The sequence below is a fragment of the Andrena cerasifolii genome, chromosome 3 (genome assembly GCF_050908995.1).
Source record: "Andrena cerasifolii isolate SP2316 chromosome 3, iyAndCera1_principal, whole genome shotgun sequence".
Classification (NCBI taxonomy): domain Eukaryota; kingdom Metazoa; phylum Arthropoda; class Insecta; order Hymenoptera; family Andrenidae; genus Andrena; species Andrena cerasifolii.
In genome coordinates this window covers 10723235-10743303 of record NC_135120.1, presented here as the reverse complement: position 1 = coordinate 10743303, position 20069 = coordinate 10723235, and the positions used below count along the sequence as shown (strand labels likewise).

General features: G+C 46.2%; 1 protein-coding gene across 8 annotated transcripts in view; it reads left to right on the top strand.

Annotated features, from left to right (window-relative positions):
* Babo (TGF-beta receptor type-1 babo) overlaps positions 1-20069 on the top strand; it is a 40812-nt gene that overhangs the window by 14236 nt on the left and 6507 nt on the right. For 2 of the 8 annotated variants that reach the window (XM_076808778.1, XM_076808782.1), the window contains exons 3-7: positions 7028-7236; positions 16936-17169; positions 18692-18925; positions 19214-19554; positions 19750-19989. In XM_076808778.1, coding sequence (XP_076664893.1) covers positions 7028-7236; positions 16936-17169; positions 18692-18925; positions 19214-19554; positions 19750-19989 — 1258 coding nt within the window. Of the gene's footprint in view, positions 1-1720; positions 2019-3527; positions 3683-7027; positions 7237-15288; positions 16077-16935; positions 17170-18691; positions 18926-19213; positions 19555-19749; positions 19990-20069 lie in introns of those variants that run through there. The other 6 variants (XM_076808781.1, XM_076808783.1, XM_076808779.1 and 3 more) reach the window with 5 other exon arrangements.

Here is a 20069-nt window from a genome sequence, read left to right as displayed (position 1 = left end):
CGAATTGCGATGTATTTTAATTGAATGCGAGATCTGAATTACGAATTACAATGTAATTGAACACGACGTAATTGAATTATTTTGTAATTATAATTCATGGAGTAGGTAATTCAATTGTAATTCTGCACAGCTCTGGCGCCAAGGCGGATAAACATGCAGGTAGATCGATTTACGCGAACCCCGATGATTCAACGCGCAAGTTACTGAATCGATCAAAGTTGATTTTGGCAGCGAACGTGTTAGTTTTCGCCGGCCGAGCATCCCGAAGAAGCGCGACAAGTCTAATAATTTTGCTAGAATCCCGGGCCTAGGGATCCCGCGAAATTCTAGGCGTCTATGCTTAGCTTCGGCATTGCGCTCGGTCGGCCGTAAAGTGTAAACCTTTTGCGCTTGGAAGCACTCGCGAAATTCTTTCGAATAGCGCGAGAAGAAATTGGGCACGATGTTCGGACAATGGCGCGAGTGTTCCCCGAAGCTTGCGATTACACGGCCGCGAAATTTGTATTCCGAGACAGGTGAGAACGCGCGAAGGTGTAGCTGAAGTAAACCGCACGTAACGAAGTGTTGCGCGCATCCGGAGCAAACGTAACGTTGTTCGAGGATGGGTTTGTTCCTCCTGCGGCCTTGGGTGTTCTTACATCATCCTCTGTCACTTATTTCTTCCCTTCTTTCTTACCATCAACCAGTCACATTATTCCAGCAATTTAAGTCTCCTTTTCCAGCAAGCATCTGCAATACGTCGCTCCTTTTTCGGTAAAGGTCCCACGAATTGCTCAAAATCACTAGATATTAATTAGAAAGCTTTATTTGTTAATTGAGAACATGGATGCGCTGAAAGGGCCCTGTGCGATTAAAATATATAAACCGAATTCTTCTAAGACCCGGGAGCCCGCCACGAACGCCTACGTCCAATGGAGGAACGGGGGAAAAATGTTCTCGTTTGCCGAACGGAGTAATTAACCGAGTACTGTTGATCATTATCCCACTTCGTATCGTGCACACGCGTAAATGTACTTACGCACGCGAGCCGGAGATCAATTATAAAAATGTGGCCAATTATCGGCCGTTATTCCTCTCCTTTAATTCCCTTTTTTTTTCTATCGCGTTCCAAGTTCCGTGCTCCTTCAATCGTTGCGCATTCAGCGCGGTTTCAATCATCGATCGGACGCAGATCCTCTGGGGCTCATTGAGGATGCAGATCGTGCATCGTCGAAACTATACACTCGTGTATCCAGAAACACCATTTTCTCACGTTGCGAAGCCTCGTTTCTGTCGCGAAGCTTCTGCAGCAGTGTTTCACACGGTTTACAGTAACCCAGAACGAACAGCGGCGATCGTCAGAGATTTAGCGTGGCGTTTCGTCGATGCTTCGCGTGCACGTGATCCCGATCACGATCGCGGGTTGCGTTCGAATTACCTTTCGCCGTGGATCACCTTGACGATCGTCCCGCGATGGATCGCGATCTCCTCCCTCTTGCATATCGTTTGAACTCCCCTCCAATTCCCTCCAACCAGGTTTTTATTTTTATAGTGAAAATTGGATTTTCGTGCCCCCACAAGATCGATCGCCCCGTTTGAACCACCCCAAAACTAACATCTCACTGCATCCGCAACGATGATCGTGTGCTCTTAACTACACTTGTTTTTCCCCTGCTCCCCTCTGTTTTTGGTTTTCAGTTTTGTTTTTTTTTTAGTTTCACTTTGACGTGACAATTGGTTTGTTACATTGTGCCTGCTTTAATTCAGCCGCGGACGCTTCGCTCGAGGGCCGAGCAAGCCGTCTCCTCGGCGAGCACACCTCCTCGTCCTTTTCGAAACCGATTAACGGACGAGTAAATCAGGGGCACGGGCAGATGGATGAAGCTCGATGCCAAAGGCATCCTGCGCCTTTTAACGCAACGTCTGTTTTTGTTTTTATTCGTCGTCCTAAGTTTTTCGATTCTCCCCTCCGCGCGAGAGAGAGGTAAAGGGATCTCAGGGACCGACGATCTGCTACCACTGGCTACCCCCACTGTCAGGTATCGCAAACGAGTGTTGAGTTGCACGGTGTTGAAGATTTTTTTTTTCACCTTCTCCCATCTATCGTTTCTCTCTCTCCTTGGTTTTTTTTTTTTAATTTTAACAGCTCTTCACCGTTTTGAGCCTCTTGGTTTTTATCACTTAATTTTTCTTTTTTTTTTTTTTGCGTTTGTTGGAGTTTGTTCAGCGATCCCGTCCGCGCCATAATCGTGGCTGCGTTTCTACTTGCCGATTTCCGCGGAATCGCTCACTCGCGAGTAGGTTTATATAGGTGCATATTTGGCATGTCAAGCCAGCTACGTATTATGCATTCTTTCTTTCGTAAGCACGCTTGTTTATTGCGCTCCGCGAAAGCTGCTCGCCGTGTTATTACGAGAAATGAGGACTATTTTGGTAGGGCGATGATGATGGTCCCCCCCGATAAAATAATCCGCGTCACTGTTTTTCCGAATATTGCATGAAATGTGATCGGGTTCACTGTAATACTATTTAATTTTTGAAACGTAAGGAGGACGCAATGCATATGTACACCTGTCCGCATCTTTTAGCGACATCCGCGCGTGAAATCACGGATGTCGACGTCGGGGGGTGAATCGGTACAAACGAGAACGGTGATAAGTTCTGTGCGGTGGCTTTAGGACACAGCGGAGCCTCGATTATGCGAACAATCGATTATTTTGATAGTGCCGCGAAATGAAAGCGATCTTAGGAACTACCTGGAAACGTACTAGCTTAGTAGCAGAAGCAAGAAGCGCGGTAATAGATCACTTACGAAGCTGATTACATTTCTGAAAATAATAATCCCATAGATTTTAAAACGTCGTCGGTTAAAAGAACAGCAATCCGCTTGAACGGAAATTATTCAAGCTTAATGTACATGACTGGTTTACGAACGTAATATTATCTAATATATGCTCGCCCCTCGTGATAACGTATTAGTACTTAGGAACCATAAATCCACGTTTCCGTCTAAACAGGGAATCACCGCGCAATCCGGAGTAATTAAATTTTTGTCAAAACACTTACGCTCATAGTTTATTTAATACTACCTGCATAATTTATGTTCGTATCAACAAAGATCTACGCATTTTCACTTGTACGGAAAAATCTACCGGAAAGAAGGGGGCATTTTACGCGCGAGAAGGCGTTTAATCCTTAAGGTGCTGAAATTCATGTCCACCAATTAGTTCGAATAATCGTGGCTTCTGCTGTGTCTTAACCGTTGCAGGCTCATATTTTCTTCGGTGCACCGTTTGAGGAGCAATAGCAATTAACAAGATGGTGTTACTTTATCGTTCCACCGCGGAACGAGACCGATAAGCACGTTAAGCTCTCCAGAATTTACCTACAACGCGCTGTCGCTCCTTCGCCGTTGATAGCCGATTCTGGGGAACCCCGTAGTGCCCCCGTATTCGCGACCCAAAGCACGATTATCCCCCGACGTTTGCCGTTGGTTTGTCTGTCACATTGTATTTTTTATCTGAAACTGGTGCAAACTCGGCTTGAAGGTGCGTGAATAAACAGCTGTCGCCGTCGCAGCCCGAACCGCTCATCTTCTGCATGACGAGCGACTCGCGAAACACGACCTTTGTCATCGAGTGCTGCAAAGAGGATTTTTGCAATCGGGATCTGAAACCCCAGCTGCACCCTAGCAACAAAGAAGGTACAGTCCATCGACCTGGAAGTAGCGAAAACTCTGCAGGTGGCTCAGGCTTTTGCTGCAGCACACTCTATCTGTCTCTACACTTCTTTTTAACCTCTGCCTATCTCTTTCATTATCTTTTTACTCCTCCTCTCTCTCTCTCTCTCTATATATATATACATATATTTCAGTATCTCTGCTCCGTAGACACCGATGTTCGTTAGAACGAACAAGAAGCCCCCGACTCTCTGTAATATAGCCCGTAGAACATTGCCGGGAGAGGATCTTACGTTAATTGAAGTAGCAATTAAATTTTCATGCTGTTGACTCTACGCCGCGGTTTTTCCGCCGATGCTTCCCTTTGATGATAATTATCCCGCCGTTACCGATTCAATCCGACGCGGAACTTCTTTATTTCCCGCCGACACTCGGCCTTCCCGCGCGCAGCATACACACACGCCCCCCGTGTTGTTCGTTCGCAATCTCCTCGCCACTGGCGAGCGCTCTGTGTGCTCGCGCAAGCAAGGAAAGGAGAGGAGAGGAAAATGAAGATCGTTAACCACGTAAAACGTAAACCCTCCCCCGTACACTTTGTTGCATATTTATTATGTCGATGCCCCACGCTGATCGCAAACGTTCTCTTCTTATTTCCCTCTCTATGCGGATTTGTGCATTGTGCCGCGGCCTTTCCAGCAATGTATCGCGCACACTACCTGCTGACACGCTAATGGCTGTCCTCTCTCTCCTTCTGTCGCGCATCAAATCTGTCCGTCTGTGTCTCTACGCACACGCAACGCACACACACACGCACACACGCTGTATATATATTTTATGGAATGTCGCACGGTGCACATCGACGTGGATACAAATCGATATACTTCCGAGAGCAGAGAAAGCCAACGGTGGCCCCGCGATGCTGCATCGGCGCGCGTGCATACGATGCGTTAAATGCACTACTTGCGCGCTCCCTCGCTCTCGCCGCGCTGCCCTATCCCAGTTTCTCTCGTTTCGCCGTCCGCGCTCCCCGTTGCTCGATAACACACGGTATACCGGGCCGTGTCACTTCTACTTCCGATTCGCGTTACAGCGTCCGATCCACAACGCGGTTACCAGGAGCATTTTCGTTGCCGTTGCGGGAAAATTGGATCGATTCACAGGACGGTGGCTTACGGCTTCAGCGACAGAGTTTCTCGGAGGGTTTTAAGGCTCGCTTAAATATTAGACTCCCCGCGGCATAGAAATACACTATCGTATTCGGGGGCAGCTTTTCTTCTCGATGTAACATTTAATGGTGCTGTATAATCTGTTTGACAGTGGTTCGTACTCCGTTACACTCTACGTAACGATCGATAGTGTACTTCTGTTTTCTATTCCCGTTGTATAATTTCGAGCCCCCACCGAATTCATCGATTTCCTCCTGCTTTCCTCCCCCAGTTTTTAATTAAATCGCAGCATAGCTCCGGTTACGCGACACGATTTCATTTCAAACTTTTCAAGTCAACGCGTCAGTTCTCAGTTGAAATATACTTTCGAATGTTCGATAGAGATTGTGAGAATCGATATTTAGTCGAAGCGTACGGAGAACTAAGATCGATGTCCGGTGTTTTTCTCTTTTAATAATTAAAAATCCAAAGGAGTTTTGGAGCACCCCCATTTTTTTTATAATGGAAAACAATGAAACTGTTTGCCACCTATAGAGATTCTAGTTACTTCGAGGTATTCTCCTCCTGTATTTTTCTTTTTCTGCTTACAAGTACCCGGGGACCGGAACTCCTCCCCGGTGGACTTGGAAAGCACCGGTAGCATGTTGCCGTATCTCTCCTCTCTGCACTCTCTAACGAAAGTAGACACACAGTAGCGACATTGGTAAACAGATCCTTGCGAAAAGGGCAGCTTTTGTAAATATTTTCTTTCAATTTCTCGAAGAAAGGAAGTCTTAGATGCGCTCCGTTAGCCTCTCAGCGTCTCCTCCCCCTTTCTAATCATTTTGTACATAAATCTAGTAGATTACACATATTAACCTCTCCTTTTAGTTGCCGATAGTTTCGCGTTGTTCGAAGGATCGGTGCAGGATACACAAGACGAACTTGAGAGGCAAAAAGAGCAGCTTAAATCTTCCGCACGCGGATCATTCACTCGAGCCTCTGTATCGCTTCGAAACTTAATATCAAACAATGTAAAGCTAAGAATTTAGAAATACTGTCCAAGGATCTTGCACCCACGCTTCGTATCGACCACCGCAGCTATTATTATTCTCATTTCTGCACGCCCATCCGATTTAATCTCTCTGGCTCCTTTGTTGTCGTGAATTCTTCCTCGTTTAAGAAGACTCGTGAAAGCAAAGGAGAGCAATCAGCTCGGTGTACAACCGAGTTAATTGTTATCCTTGATTTAGCGGAGAATTTGCCTTAACGACCTGCCCGTCACAGCTTATGGAACCCTGTATATACTCGTACAATTATTCCTCTGGGACTAAAAGCCTTATTTTCAGTAGTTGATACAACCCATATCCTAACCGCTCCAACATCTATGTAATACTTTCAAACAACCTGTAAATATTGTGCGCTTAATGGTATCTTGTTGCACGGTTGTTTATAAGATCGACGACTCTCGACGATGATCCCACAATTTTGTAAGCTCGGAGCACGAAAGCGTAGTTGTCAACCCGTCAGCAATCGTCTTCGGAACGAGCTGTTCCGCTGGTAGCGTCACGTGTCGCTCCGAAGCGAAAACCGCGGTCCCAGTGGGTTCGATCCTCCCGTGGCCGAGATTCCCAGTCGCCTCTGCGGCTGAAAAACAAAGCAATTTAATACAATAACCCGTCCCCGAAGGGCTGGAGATAACGACGTTATAATACGGCCCCGCGAGCGGCAAATTACCCAGACGGGAGAGAAAGGCCGCCGAAACTCGGGCCCCATCGCGACAGAGTTATTAATGATTAATTCGCCGGCTTATCTCGCCGCGCGCCTGTTATTCCGCCGCCGGTGCTCCCGCGAATTTATAACCTGGTAATAAGAGCAATTTATCACGGCCCGCGACAAAGTGAAAAAACGACGGGAAAGAAAGGAACACAGCGGACCAGCTGCGACGGCCGTAATTTATTTACAATACACGAGAGGCCGGCACGACGACGGGGGCTGCTGTTCGATTAAACCGTAATCGATAGCGAGGGAACGGCGAACGAATCCCGCGTCGACAAGATACCGTTAAGGCACCCGCGAACGTTTTCCACGGATTTCTATGGTCGGTCGCCGCGCGAGTCAGCTGGAAGGGGAACGAAGGGCCCCGCCGGGGCCGCGGGCAACCCCCATAGACACTAGCCCCACGTTGTGGCGGTAGGTACTCGTCATTGCGAATTGTTCTCAGGTGTTACGATAAGGGGCGCTTCTTCCCGGCGCCCGATTACTCGGTCTGGTGCAGCCCGAATAACACGCTACGCGGTCAAGGCGACGTGGAATACGTGGTCGCCTGCTGCGACCACGCCGACTACTGCAATCGCGACCTAAGGCCCTCTTTCCCCCCTCGCGAGTCCAGAGGTGGGCCCTACTCTCGAGCCGCCGATTACCTCGGACGAGGTACAGCTTCCGCCCTCGGTCCGTTTCCTTCCAAGGTCGACCCCGTTCGCTGGGGAACATGGCGAGATTTCGAGCAACCGCAGGCTCAAGCCTGCAATTCTCTCGAGAGTAATGTCACCTCGATACCGACGCGCGTTACGAAGAGTAGCAAGTTTCATTTTTCTCTTACGGACAACTGCATGTAGAAAAAAAGGAAAGGTGCTAGTTTTCTTAACGCGCGTCGGGACGATGTTTATGGACACTTCGCGGTGGCCTAAAGGTTCGCTAACGGACCACGGTTTATCGCGGGGAGACTTGTGTAACCGCTTATTAGTCCCGACTGATATCACCTCAGCGATCGTCGTTGGTTTACGTGGAAGAATTGGGGATGGCTTTTTTGCGGGTCAATTCTCCATTGATGCGGGTCAATCTTTCTGTTTAGAAGCAGGCCTTAAACCGTGCTTCGTTGTGAACTGAACACTGCGATCGTGGATTCCGTTTCAATTTTAGATGATTCGATGTACGAGCTTAACGCATTCTTCGTGGTTTATGTTTGAAAATGAGTGGGTAGGGGAGACCGCGGGTGGTAGGCCAGTTTTTTAGTTTTTGATTTTTAATAAATTATGTGGACGAAATGTCATTGAACCGGTTAGTATATTTGATAGGGCATACATTTGGCTATCTGATTAAATTATTAAAGTTGACTCAATGTGACAAGAGTTAAGGTATTTTAGTGTTTTTCTATCACCTTCCATGCTGGTCAATCAGCCCCATGATCGGGGTTGGTTGACTTGCGGTATAGGGTAGGTTGACTATAGGTACAATCAGTTAAGAAAATGTTATTAGTAACTTATCTGAGTGGTAATAAAATAACACAATGTCACAAGAGTTGTTTCATTAGAAAGTATTAATTTCTCTCTTTCATATTTTAATAATAAACCGAAAATTTTTCAACCTAAACATAGATTATAATGTATTTATAACATAGTGAAATTTAAACAAAAAATAAACATCGCTTTCTGAATAACAAAATAACAATTTAAACCTTGTTAACGTTATTAGTCGACCTACACCTTGAGACAACCAACCCCGGTCTCCCCTATTATTTAGTGTTGGTATCTAACAGATTTTTAGTTGTCTCTGGTGTTACGAGAAAAGAAGATGTTCTTTTCTGAGGGTAAATGATGGGATAAGTTTCAAGATTACTCAGATTTGGTACGTGGCAATCGTAGATTCTTTGCTTGAACTGGAGCGATGCGACTGTAAGAAAAAACTCACTTCAACCGCGATGTATTAGATTCTATCATCAAATCATTTGAATTAATTCATATTCAGCAGGCGCTCGGTAAGCGATTTCAGAGAATGCAGAATAGATACCACTCGATCCGACCGTGGCGTTTGGTTCGCTAACGTCGAGATACGTACGTCGAACACGATGCGTTAAGCTTCATTAGAATACTTGTTTATCGATGGTGCAGCGATCTATCGGGTTTTTCTGAGTCGAACGCCGGTGGCGAGTGATATATAATTTTCAAGATTCTAGAATCTAGAGCGTTGAGCCAAGTCCGGTATCGATTGAAACTGTGTTTCAGCATCGCGTTAATTATTTACCGAGTTTGTTAGACAGAACTTGTCGACACACAGTTAATATTCCATCGAGCTTCTCACGATCGAAGGCAATGACCTCTTCGCGGTAAATACAACGAAGAACGGTTGTATTAGATACTCTTAATTAAATGCAAAGTCGAAGAGGGAGGAATATTGAGTTCTTGTAGTATAAACGGAGGGAACCAATCAAAGTTTAAGAACTAAACTACAGAAACTAATTTATATCACAGATGACGCGCAATGCAGGGATGAGTTAATTCAACATTACGTACACCTTCAACGGAACACGCGGTATCCAAATGGCGCTGCACCATTTTAATTATCGAATCGTCGAAATTGTAAACGGAAACCTGCTTTTGACATCGCAGCGAGGAAAATCCGAAACGAACCAATCCGTATCAATCTACCTGTACGCACGTTCGTGGAGGGCAATCCATGCACGCGAAAATGAGATACTTCGCGCCTCCCCGTTCTTGTTCAAATTTTACTAATTGGCTCCAGAAGGATTATATAAAACCTTAATCTCCGTGTTACGTAAAGCACAGAAATGCTCGCAACGGCGACCTTGGAAAGACTCGCGCGATAAGAGTAAGAGAAAAGAAGAAACAAACCGAAGGAAAAAGAAATCGGAATCGGGCTTTTGATCATCGATTTTCGATGCTTTTTGTGAATCGTCTGGGCTACATCATCTGTCACACGTGTTTATCTATCTTCTCTCCTTTGTGCACATGTGGTCTTTGTTCCATCGTGCGTGTCTAGCTTATACACACAGCTGACATAATACGGCAGTTATGACGTGATTCGTTACTCCCGCTCCGTTGTCACGTATCACGGCACATCCAACAGCTGAAATTCGATATTTTGCAGTGCTATTATACGAGGCCGCTGTTCCATTGCATAACTCGACGATACGTTCTGTTTACGTCGCGATAACTCCGTCTTTCGCAAATCTGCCGCCCGATTCGTCTGGATTTAGCGGGTGCCTCTTTAATTCATTAGCTGCCCACTTTTCGGCCCCCCATGCTCGACTTGCTCGACATTCGTAAGGGGCGATTCTGTATTCGTCGAGGACTATGATTTAAAACCGACGATTTTGATACCTACAGTTTCGTTGTTACCATCAGTATCGACTCGATGCATCCCCGAGAAAATTCAGACGACGTGAAATCGACGTGCGTTACGAAAAGTAGCACGTTTCATTTTTCTTGCAAAAAAACAAACACGTTTCAGTTTCCTAGGGGTCGTCCTTAAATTACGTAAGGCCTTTGGGGGAGGGGTCGCGAATTTCTTACGTTTTCTTACAAAGGGAAGGTGGGGGAGTCAGGTAGTGTCTTACGTAATATTTTTAAATCTAATTTTCAATAAACACAAATTCTATCATTAATGTTCCAGAAGAGTAGTTTTAGTTTAAATTTCCCGAAACCGAGTTAAATGAATTGTGTAAACCTTTAAAAGAATTTTAATAACTGAACAAAATTAAATGTAAAAAATATTCCGTAAGAAGGGGGTTGCAATATCAAATCTCACGAACTCTTATACTGGGCTAGGGAGGGGGTAAGAAATCGCCAAAATTATCCTTACGTAATTTAAGGACGGCCCCCTACGTAAAGCAGCGCATTCCGCCGCGAAAACTAACATATTTGACTGCTTCGCCACGAAGAATAATAGCACATTTGGGAATTTTCGGCGAAAACTAACAGATTATCCTGTTTCGCCACGAAAAATAGCACGTTTTGGATTATACTGCAGAAACTACTTAGTATCGCGTTTCGGCGCGTGGTCAGTTTAAATTGTTAAACTGCATTTTGCATCGAAGAATTCAACTTTTGAAAGTATTGTTTAATAAATAATAACTCCGTCTAATCTCCAGAAGGAAACACATATGGAAATTTTAATCTACATAATTTAAGCGCGGTCTTTTAATGTCTAATAAATTATCGACTTAGTACTGAATAAAAATCGCGTCGGTATTTAAGTTTGCGCACTCGACGTTTCGTAGCCAACCATTCAAATGTGCTACTTTTCGTAGCGCACGTCGAAATTATCGGTGTCTCACCAGACACGCCCGCTATCGCGCCCCGCGATCCTGTCCCTCGAATTAATTCGACCCGTTAATCTTCATTAACATTGTACGTAATATTTTATACCCACGTCTGGCGGTGGCGCATTTATATTACATAAAAAGAAAGAACGGAATGCTATCTCCGTCTGCAATCGCCAGCCTTGAGGATCGAATGACTCCGTTTACAGAAAATTATAACGACTCGTTGCAGTGAAGCGTGCGAATCTCTGTGCTCACTCGCGGATCCATCGGACGATCGACGAAGACGCCCCTCCGGAATGGAGATCCACGAGGGATGTTCGCAGGGGCAACCCTCTTAATCCCTCCTTCGAGATTGCTTCATGCTCTGTCTAATTGTAGTGACCCCCAGGATAATGGCCACGATCTAAACAGCATAGCTCGCTCGGGCACCTGTGGATCGAGATCACAATTTCGAGGGAACGTAACAGTATCGAAGGAAGATTATCTAATCGTTGTATCGTCCCGAGGCGCTACCGCCCCGCGAATTGCGACGACAAACATGTTTTCTCGCGAAGGGTGCTCGAATTAATCGCAGCTGCGATACCGCGCTTCGAATCGATCCGATGCATCGAGCAACAGCTTCCTCTCCCCGGGTGGGCCTGTCATCTTAAAAGCTAGGCCGCGATTCCGCGGGCGCGAAGGCAACTTTACGATACCACAATCAGGCTAGGGGATTGTGTATCATCTGCATCTGTTTACAAAGGAAGAGAGAGAGAAAGCGAGCGACGATAATACACGCATTGTAAGCCGCTCGCGGATAAGATAATACCGAATTTATACCGTTTTGCACTCGGTAATCGCATTCTACTACGACGCAACTCGAAAACTCGATGAACTGTCGAGATGCCTGCCTTCGCGTTCCGCGGATCCGCGGCCGTTCGCGCAGCTGAATATTATCGAAGGAACAGTGAAGTTTCGACTCCGTAAAGTGAGCGAAGAAAATGCTGCCATACACGAGGACAATGAGAAGAGTCCATCGTTTATTCAGTGTATCTCTCACTCTGCAGCCCGTATCTCCGGCGGAAAAGAGTTCTACGTATAGGGGCAAGACTATTTAGCTCCGAATTCCAACGAACACGATAGGGAAACAGAATTTCGATTGGCGAAACGAGAACGATTCCGTTTACATCCGGGATATTTGCGCTCGTGATACTTTCCAGACAGATTAGAAAGTATGCTTGTCGCGATTGGGGAGAGGAATCGCGAATGCCTATGTCGCTCGGAGCGAATCCCGTTGAATTCGCTGCTTATCGCGGCGGGGCGCCTCCAAGAAATCGGCTGAAATTCATTCCGTTTGTCGATAGGCGAATAGATCATTGGCCGGTCGCGCGTGTCGGAAGCCGGAGGAGGCTCGTGTGTGCCCGCGGAACAATCGCTCGCGCGATTGATACGACGCGGCGAAACGCGAGATCGCCGATTACCAGCGAAATTGGAGCAGTGCTATGTCAATGGCCCCTCCGCCGAACGCGTTAAAAAGTTCGACTTAAGCGACGATAACGCAATCTGGGAACGGCTCTTTTGCTGGTCGCTTCCTTGTAACTCTGTTGGGGTTAGTCTAAATACGGATGCGCTTCATTCTAGCGCATTGATTTATGGCATTTCGAGCTTTCTTTGCGCGATAATGATGACGGATGACGAGGGTCGCAAGGGGATGGGAATGTGCGTCTGCAATACCGAATGCAAGATAAGTTGAATTTTGGAATGGGTAAATGTTTTACCATTTTCGAGATCAAGCACAGATTTTTCAAATATAAAAGAGAAGGAACTGAATTTTCTGCCAAATGATAGCTTATGATGAGACATCGATCACTCGAAATTTTCAAGTTGAGGTGATAATTAGTTTCTGAGATATGAGAGGCGAAAGAAGTGAAAATTCATTAACGCGTCAGCCCGTACGCTTCGATGTATAAACTTTTATGTCATTCCGATAATTTAAACAATTATTTCCAGGGGTTTTTAATATATCGTCCACAATGTTGAATTGGCCATTTGATTTTTTTTTCGTGAATTTTGAAAATCTAAGTTCAACTTCGTTATTAGCAGTCAGCAAAACCCCTGGAAATAATTGTTTAAATTATCGGAATGACATGAAAGTCTATACATCGAAGCGTATGGGCTGACGAGTTAATGGATTTTCACTTCTTTCGCCTCTCATACCTCAGAAACTAATTTGTCACCTCAACTTGAAAATTTACCGGGATTGATGTCTCATCATAAGCTATCATTTGGCACAAAATTCAGTTCCAAAATCGTGGGACCAAAAAGGGGCTAAAGAAGGCCTCATTTTGGGGTCACTTTTTTGCAATCCTTCGTTTCGCAATTGTTTAAGATATTTGAGAATACACGTCAATGGCGTATGAATAGTTACTACACTCCATTCCATGTAAAAACGGACCAACGCTTCTACTGATTTGCGACCGATCTGCGCAGCTCCCACGGATCTGACACGCGCGATTGGTCGTAGCACGTTCCCAGCCGGTCTCCTACCAATCAACAGTATATATCCCTGCGCGGAACGAGTCCGCTCTAAAGTGGAATGCAGTGTAAACTACTTGAAGCGTGAGATGAACGGTGAAATGAAATATTAGAGTACCTATCGCGAGGCGTGAAATTTGAAGAATGTTTGACGTAAAAGGGGACGTCTTTCCGTTTCATCGCGATACGAGGAATGCTCGCCGCTGGCTACGCGCTCTTATTACGGAAACGACGTTATAAAAACAGCGTATCAACGGAACTGGAGAACCGTCGTGTCTTAACTTGATCGTACACTTGCTGAATCGAATACGAAACTCTCCACCGCTTAAAAGCAGAAACTCCGCCGAATTCTTATCCTTCGCGTCCTCCTCTGTCATCGCTAAAAATAATCGCGGCATCTGGTCCTTTGAATATTAATACACGAAATACAAATATTACGAATTCTTTCGCCACGCACACACGAGCCGTTCTCTTCAATTACATAGAAAGGCGATCTGTTAATTCGGAAATGTATGCTCTTCGAACGGCCACATTATCCTGCGTTTTTTTCAAGTTTCGCTGGACGAAAGTGGCGCGATTGATTTCATTCTGGCCTTATAAAGTGAACAAGCAAACAATGATGCCTCATTGTTGGCAAACATTCGATGCACGAGCACAATAGACGCGCGTAAAATGCACGGGCGGAATGCGAGCCGAAGTGACGGCAGGCGCAAATAAAATGGACGACAGCTCGATGTTGTACGGAGTAACGAGGCGTATTCGCACGGTATTGACGGAGGGATGATGGAACGTATCGAAAGCGGTATCCCATCGATTATACGGGCTCCGCTAAATCCGAGGGGAGAGCTAGTTATTGATGCGCGCTTTCACTGCAACGATTTGTTTCGATACGCCCTTTAATAACGTCGTTGACGAGCTTTCCTTTCCAATATTCTCGCCAACAAAATGGACCGTTTAGACCCTGACCGATTGAAAATATTAGAGGGGTGGAGTAGAAAGGCGGTTTCGTTGAATTTCTTGTTTCAAGTAAGAGAGCAGCGGCTTCGCATCACTAGCAGGGCACTCAATGAATTAATTAACCTGAACAAAAATAGAGACGTTGACTGCTCCGTTTCTGAAAGCAGAGGTCCTCTTCGAACTGCCTGCATTCACCTCACCTGAGTGTTTCGAGATTCTCAATGAACATTGGGAGTGTACAAGCCAAGATTCAATAATTCCAGAGTTATATGGAACACTTTGTATTAACTCTCGTCAGACGGCACAATTTTACAACGTTAACAGACGGCAGAGGCACAATTGCACCCTCGCTTATTTTATATGAATATTCTCACTGTCGGTATAATTTGTACGATAAATTATAACATTCAGACTCAATGAAAATCTATAAAAAAAATTCCCAAATTTTCTTTTATAATGTAAGTTATCTATTTTTACTTTTTTATAATAAAATAACATTATCATTAAAAAAATCGCATTCTTCTTTTCTTGCATTATCTTCATAAAAAATATATGGGGGCGCCATTGTGCCTATGCCGCTGTTATGGATGCAACCCTCGACTCGACCATCTATCTCGGCAAAGGGGTTGATATATTTTTCTGAAATTTAGTCTGTATAATCTAGACCAAAAATTTAGAGACGTCACGAAACTTCAGCCCTTCCCGGCTTCTCGAAAAAATATTATCGCAATTTAAAAACGCAAAAGTTACAATTGTACCTATGCCGTCTGACGAGGGTTAAACTCAGAATAAAATGGCTAAAGGCTGGAACAGACACGTCGAGTAATTCAGTCGAGTAGCGAGTAATTTACCATTGTTTTACTAAACTACTTGACTAAATTTTAGCGTTCACACACGAAAAACTACTAAATTACTCGCTACTCGACTAAATTACTCGCCATGTCTGAATTAGCCTTAAGATCGCAGAGGCCTCGAAAGTATGAGTCGAGTTAGCTGCCTTTCGGTGAATTTAAAGAGTTGCAAATGCCGTGGATTACTTTTCGACAAGCAGACAGAATGGCGATCCGCTGGATATCGGGCGAGCATTCCGGAGCAAAGCCTTGCTCGCCGAAATTTCGGCACGACTCGTCTCGCCATTGCGAAGCATAAAAGTGATTGATATTGGTGCGCGGCGTTAGACTGTCTGCTAGCGAAATCGCAAGCGTCGTTCTAAGCTCGGTGACTGCATGACGGCGCGCACGGCCGATGGTATACGTACCGGGACCTCGTGCACTAACATTCGACCATCGAGGTATACGTTCCACCCGGTTCCTCGCAATTTTTACTGCGCTTTTCATGGCCGCGCGATCACACTCGCCTGTGGCTCGTCCGTCATCATCGAACGCCTCGTGGGCAATCAATCCGCTGGCTTGTCCGCGAATCGCTGAATGGATGGTCCCTCGTCATCGATTCGATTCCGCGAACACTTGTTCCCCGTCGCGGCGCAGCCCAGCCGCTCGCTCCCACAGTCTTCCCGAACTTCTCCAATTTTATCGCGGGCTTGGGAAACAAAGGGTCCCTCGGCTCGGAACCACTCGCCTGCTGCCCCTTGCTCCTCCCCGTGGCCGAGCATCCCTTCAATTTCTAACACCGTGCTCGCTAACGTTCTGTGTGGTGTTGCCGAGGAATAACCAATTAACAGCATCCGCGTGTGTCCAAGGAGCTGGTCGTCGCCGAACAGGACGGAAAAACGGCTCAGGTAAGTCGAGCACTGTACGAACGTGCGATGTCGTTCTTCATGTTCGCGGGCTGCATCGTTTGGTCGTACCAAGTACTACCTGGACAGGTAAAAGAAGATCGTCTTTAACGATCTACAGCTCCCATGCAGTAGGTGGATCATCGAGATGCTGTTGTACGTTCACACTCCGGCGCTTTCCTCGTAACCGGCTCTTGTTTGTCCTTTCTTTAACGCAAGTTGGTCCGGCAATACACGAAAAGCCTTTCGACCATCGAGTACTGAGTATCTCGAGTCGGGAGAAAATGCCTCCTGCACTGTCCCACTCACACCTTCTCATATCTAATCGCAAGTTGCACGCTTGTTTGTTGTGTCGCACTGCCGCGCCATGCATGCTCTCGGTGTGTTTCTCATCGGGCAAATTACGCGAGGGTGTTTCTGCACGTTGCATCTCTGTTTTGTCAGCTTCGCGCATTCTGCCCCTTGGTGTTCCTTCCGAGATTGGCTTTGCTGCTTTCACGCGTTGCTCGGGGAAACGTGTTACCCTCGATTCTGAGGATTTATAGAAGTATCGAGGCTTCGGGTGGTATGCCACTAGTGGCGTTAGTTCGTCGACTATTTTCTGAAATCTATCCTGGAGCATAAGCTCAAGTCGATCTTCGCGGAACGAGCATCGACCCTCTCTCTGCGCCGACGTTTAGACACCACTCTGCTTAGATTAAAGGCCTGGCGGTTACTTGCGCGCTGTGACGCTTCGTGGTGTTAGATTCCGTACAGCGAGAGGGTTGAGACAGTTCAGAAACTGCTCGCGTTTCCCCGGGCAGTGTCACGCACGAGACACTGGTGAACGAGCAGACCATAATCGGAGATCTGTTGCCAAAAGTGCCGTCGGGTGGCGATGACGCGACGTGGGTCACTTGGAAAATGGCCTTGACGATAGCGATGCCAATATGCGCGATCTGCGTGGTTGTGATGGTCATTTATCACATATACATGACGAGAAGGAGGCCCAGAACATCTTTCCAAGACGACTCGCTGGAGGCCCCTGATCGACCCATTCTGGGCGGTGTCACCATCAGGGACATGCTGGAGATGACGACCAGTGGTAGCGGCTCCGGTAGGTCGAATTAGAATTTTACATCCACCGAATAATCCATGATTCGTCATTTTAATAATACGGTAGAACATCAATTATCTGGATCCTCCGAATCCAATATGCTTAACATATTGACTGCCAAAGCAATTTCAATAAGAAGATCACTGAATGCCAAAGAAGATCACTGAATGCCAAAGAAGGTGTTTATACATTGTACGGGTGGGCTTTAACAGTACACACGACTACTTTCGATATCAAAACCCTTAGACTTGGGAATCGGTGTCGTAAGTGGCTAACATGGCAGTTACAGGTTTATGCGCGTGTAAGGCAGATCAGTTTGCGGACATTTAGATAGCAGTAGTCAGTGAACTATTGCGTACACTGCTGGTCCCCTGACTGAATTATTAGCAGATGCAATAAAGGACTTTTATATCCAAAGAATGGAAATGATACTATCCGCATAATGGGGCATGATATAGTATTTCCAATTTATCAGACCAATTTATCTGGATAATTGGCGTTTTACCGTATCTCAAATAGATTGAAGTTGTGCCCCGCACCCTCTCCTTTCCCTTCGTTCCTTCACTGCCTCTCGTTTCTGCGTCCTTTTCCCCGGCGGTCCTTTGGGTACGAGTAGCTATTGTTGGCCGAGTAAATAAAGGCGTAAGTGTCCTCGAGTGCAATTAGAGATTACGGGAGACTATCCTCTCGAATCAGGGAATAAACAACAAATACGGACTACCGAGGTAGATTGTATAGCTCAGTATAGCAGCGTGCACACGATCGTTTACTACACTCGTATCAAAAGGATCGAGGATTTTTTTTTTACGTAAAATGCTTGTTATTATTACAAACTTCTTACTTCTCGCGTACAGTGCTGCGAAATGGAGCAGATTAAGTAGACCGAAGATGCGGTGAAAAATTTGCGACGTTCCGTTTATTTTCGTTGCTAGAGAAACTAATTAGTCTAATTAGAGGCATCTGAAGTATAACTCCCCGCCGTTCGCCCACACTTACCCAACAAGTGTGAACGATTTCAATAAATATTTTTGACAGACGATCCACACGAATGTTCCCAGACATTTATTTTCTAAAAATATACCTGCTCTTGTACGTCTGCAGGTCTCATTTTCAAACTCAACCAGTCTATTTTAGCTTGGTTCATCTAACGGAGTACCTACCTATTTAATTAGAAACAGTGACCTTATACCTATTCAGTTCATCTCTCCATTGAACCCTTAGCTTTCTTCTCAATGGGCACGTCCCGTAAATAAATAAATAAATAGATAAATAAAAAAGTGGTCTTCAACGGCTTAACTGTTCTCCACCTTCCCAGAAGTAAAAGAGTGATCTGTTTCGTTTAAAATACTCTGGGCTTTCAGTTCTCCTTAAAGAAACGTTCGGTGTCCTCTAGAATCTCACTTTTCCGTTATGTCTGCGTTGATTAAACTGATTCGCGCGCTCGCGATTAGTATCGCGCGCCACAAGTTACTTCTCCAATCGCACTGAAATTCATGTTCTTCAATGCTCATCCTCTCCCAAGTAGGCCTGCCGCTTCTTGTACAGCGGAGCATAGCCCGCCAGATTCAGCTCGTGGAGACGATCGGAAAGGGTCGTTTCGGCGAGGTCTGGCGTGGCCGTTGGAGGGGTGAGAATGTCGCCGTGAAGATCTTCAGCTCGCGGGAGGAGCGGTCTTGGTTCAGGGAGGCTGAAATTTACCAGACGGTGATGCTGAGGCACGACAATATCCTCGGGTTCATCGCTGCTGATAACAAAGGTACGTGCCAACGTGTACCTTTACGCTGAATTCAACTTGAAAGCGAAATTCACCCTAATAGGCTCTCCCGTCGCATCAACCCCCTTCCGTAGCAAATTAAAGCCTGCCTATTTGTGTCGCCTAAAGGACAAACACTGTTTACACATATTCATGGGAATCGTCGCTAGTTTCTAACGTTGATGCACAGGCTGGTCTAGAAAGGGGTGGCACTTTTAACAGCTCTAACAACGACCTTCGAATTATTTGACGCAAAAGTATAATTGCATTCGCTTGTTCGTTGGTACACAGATAACGGGACGTGGACCCAGCTGTGGCTGATCACGGACTATCACGAGAAGGGCTCCCTGTTCGATTATCTGAACAGATCGACCGTGGACACGAACGGCATGATCAGGATGGCCCGGTCGATCGCCACCGGGCTGGCGCATCTTCACATGGAGATCGTCGGTACGCAGGGTAAGCCGGCCATCGCCCACAGGGATCTCAAGTCGAAGAATATCCTGGTGAAGACCAACGGCACATGCGCCATCGGTGATCTTGGATTGGCCGTCAGGCATGACGTGATTACGGACACTGTCGATATTCAGTTGAATAATCGAGTTGGCACCAAGCGGTACATGGCACCCGAGGTAAGCTCCAACTGAAGAAGCGGTGATTTATTATAACTCTGGGACGTATCGGGGATGCCTGCGGCGCTATTAACGCGCTCGATTATGTTATTGAGAGGGAGCGCGAGCCGCGGGGATCACGGTCCCAAGCTCGATTCAGGGAATGTTCCTCGGCGAAGGGGAATGGTTACTGAGAATCGTTGCTTCTGCTTTCAGGTACTCGAGGAGATGATAAACATGAACCACTTTGATTCCTTCAAGAGGGCTGACGTGTACGCTCTCGGGCTGATCCTCTGGGAGATCGCCAGGCGATGCAACGTCGGCGGGATACACGAGGAGTATCAGTTACCGTTCTACGACTTGGTGCCTTCTGATCCGACGATCGAGGAGATGCGTAAAGTTGTGTGCACCGACAGGCAAAGACCCTCGATACCGAACCGGTGGCAGTCGATCGAGGTAAGCGCGAGCAATCGCTTGACCTACCTGGGGGGAGAGGGATGTTTGTCCAAGCGATTATAGGCCCCACAGACGTAACG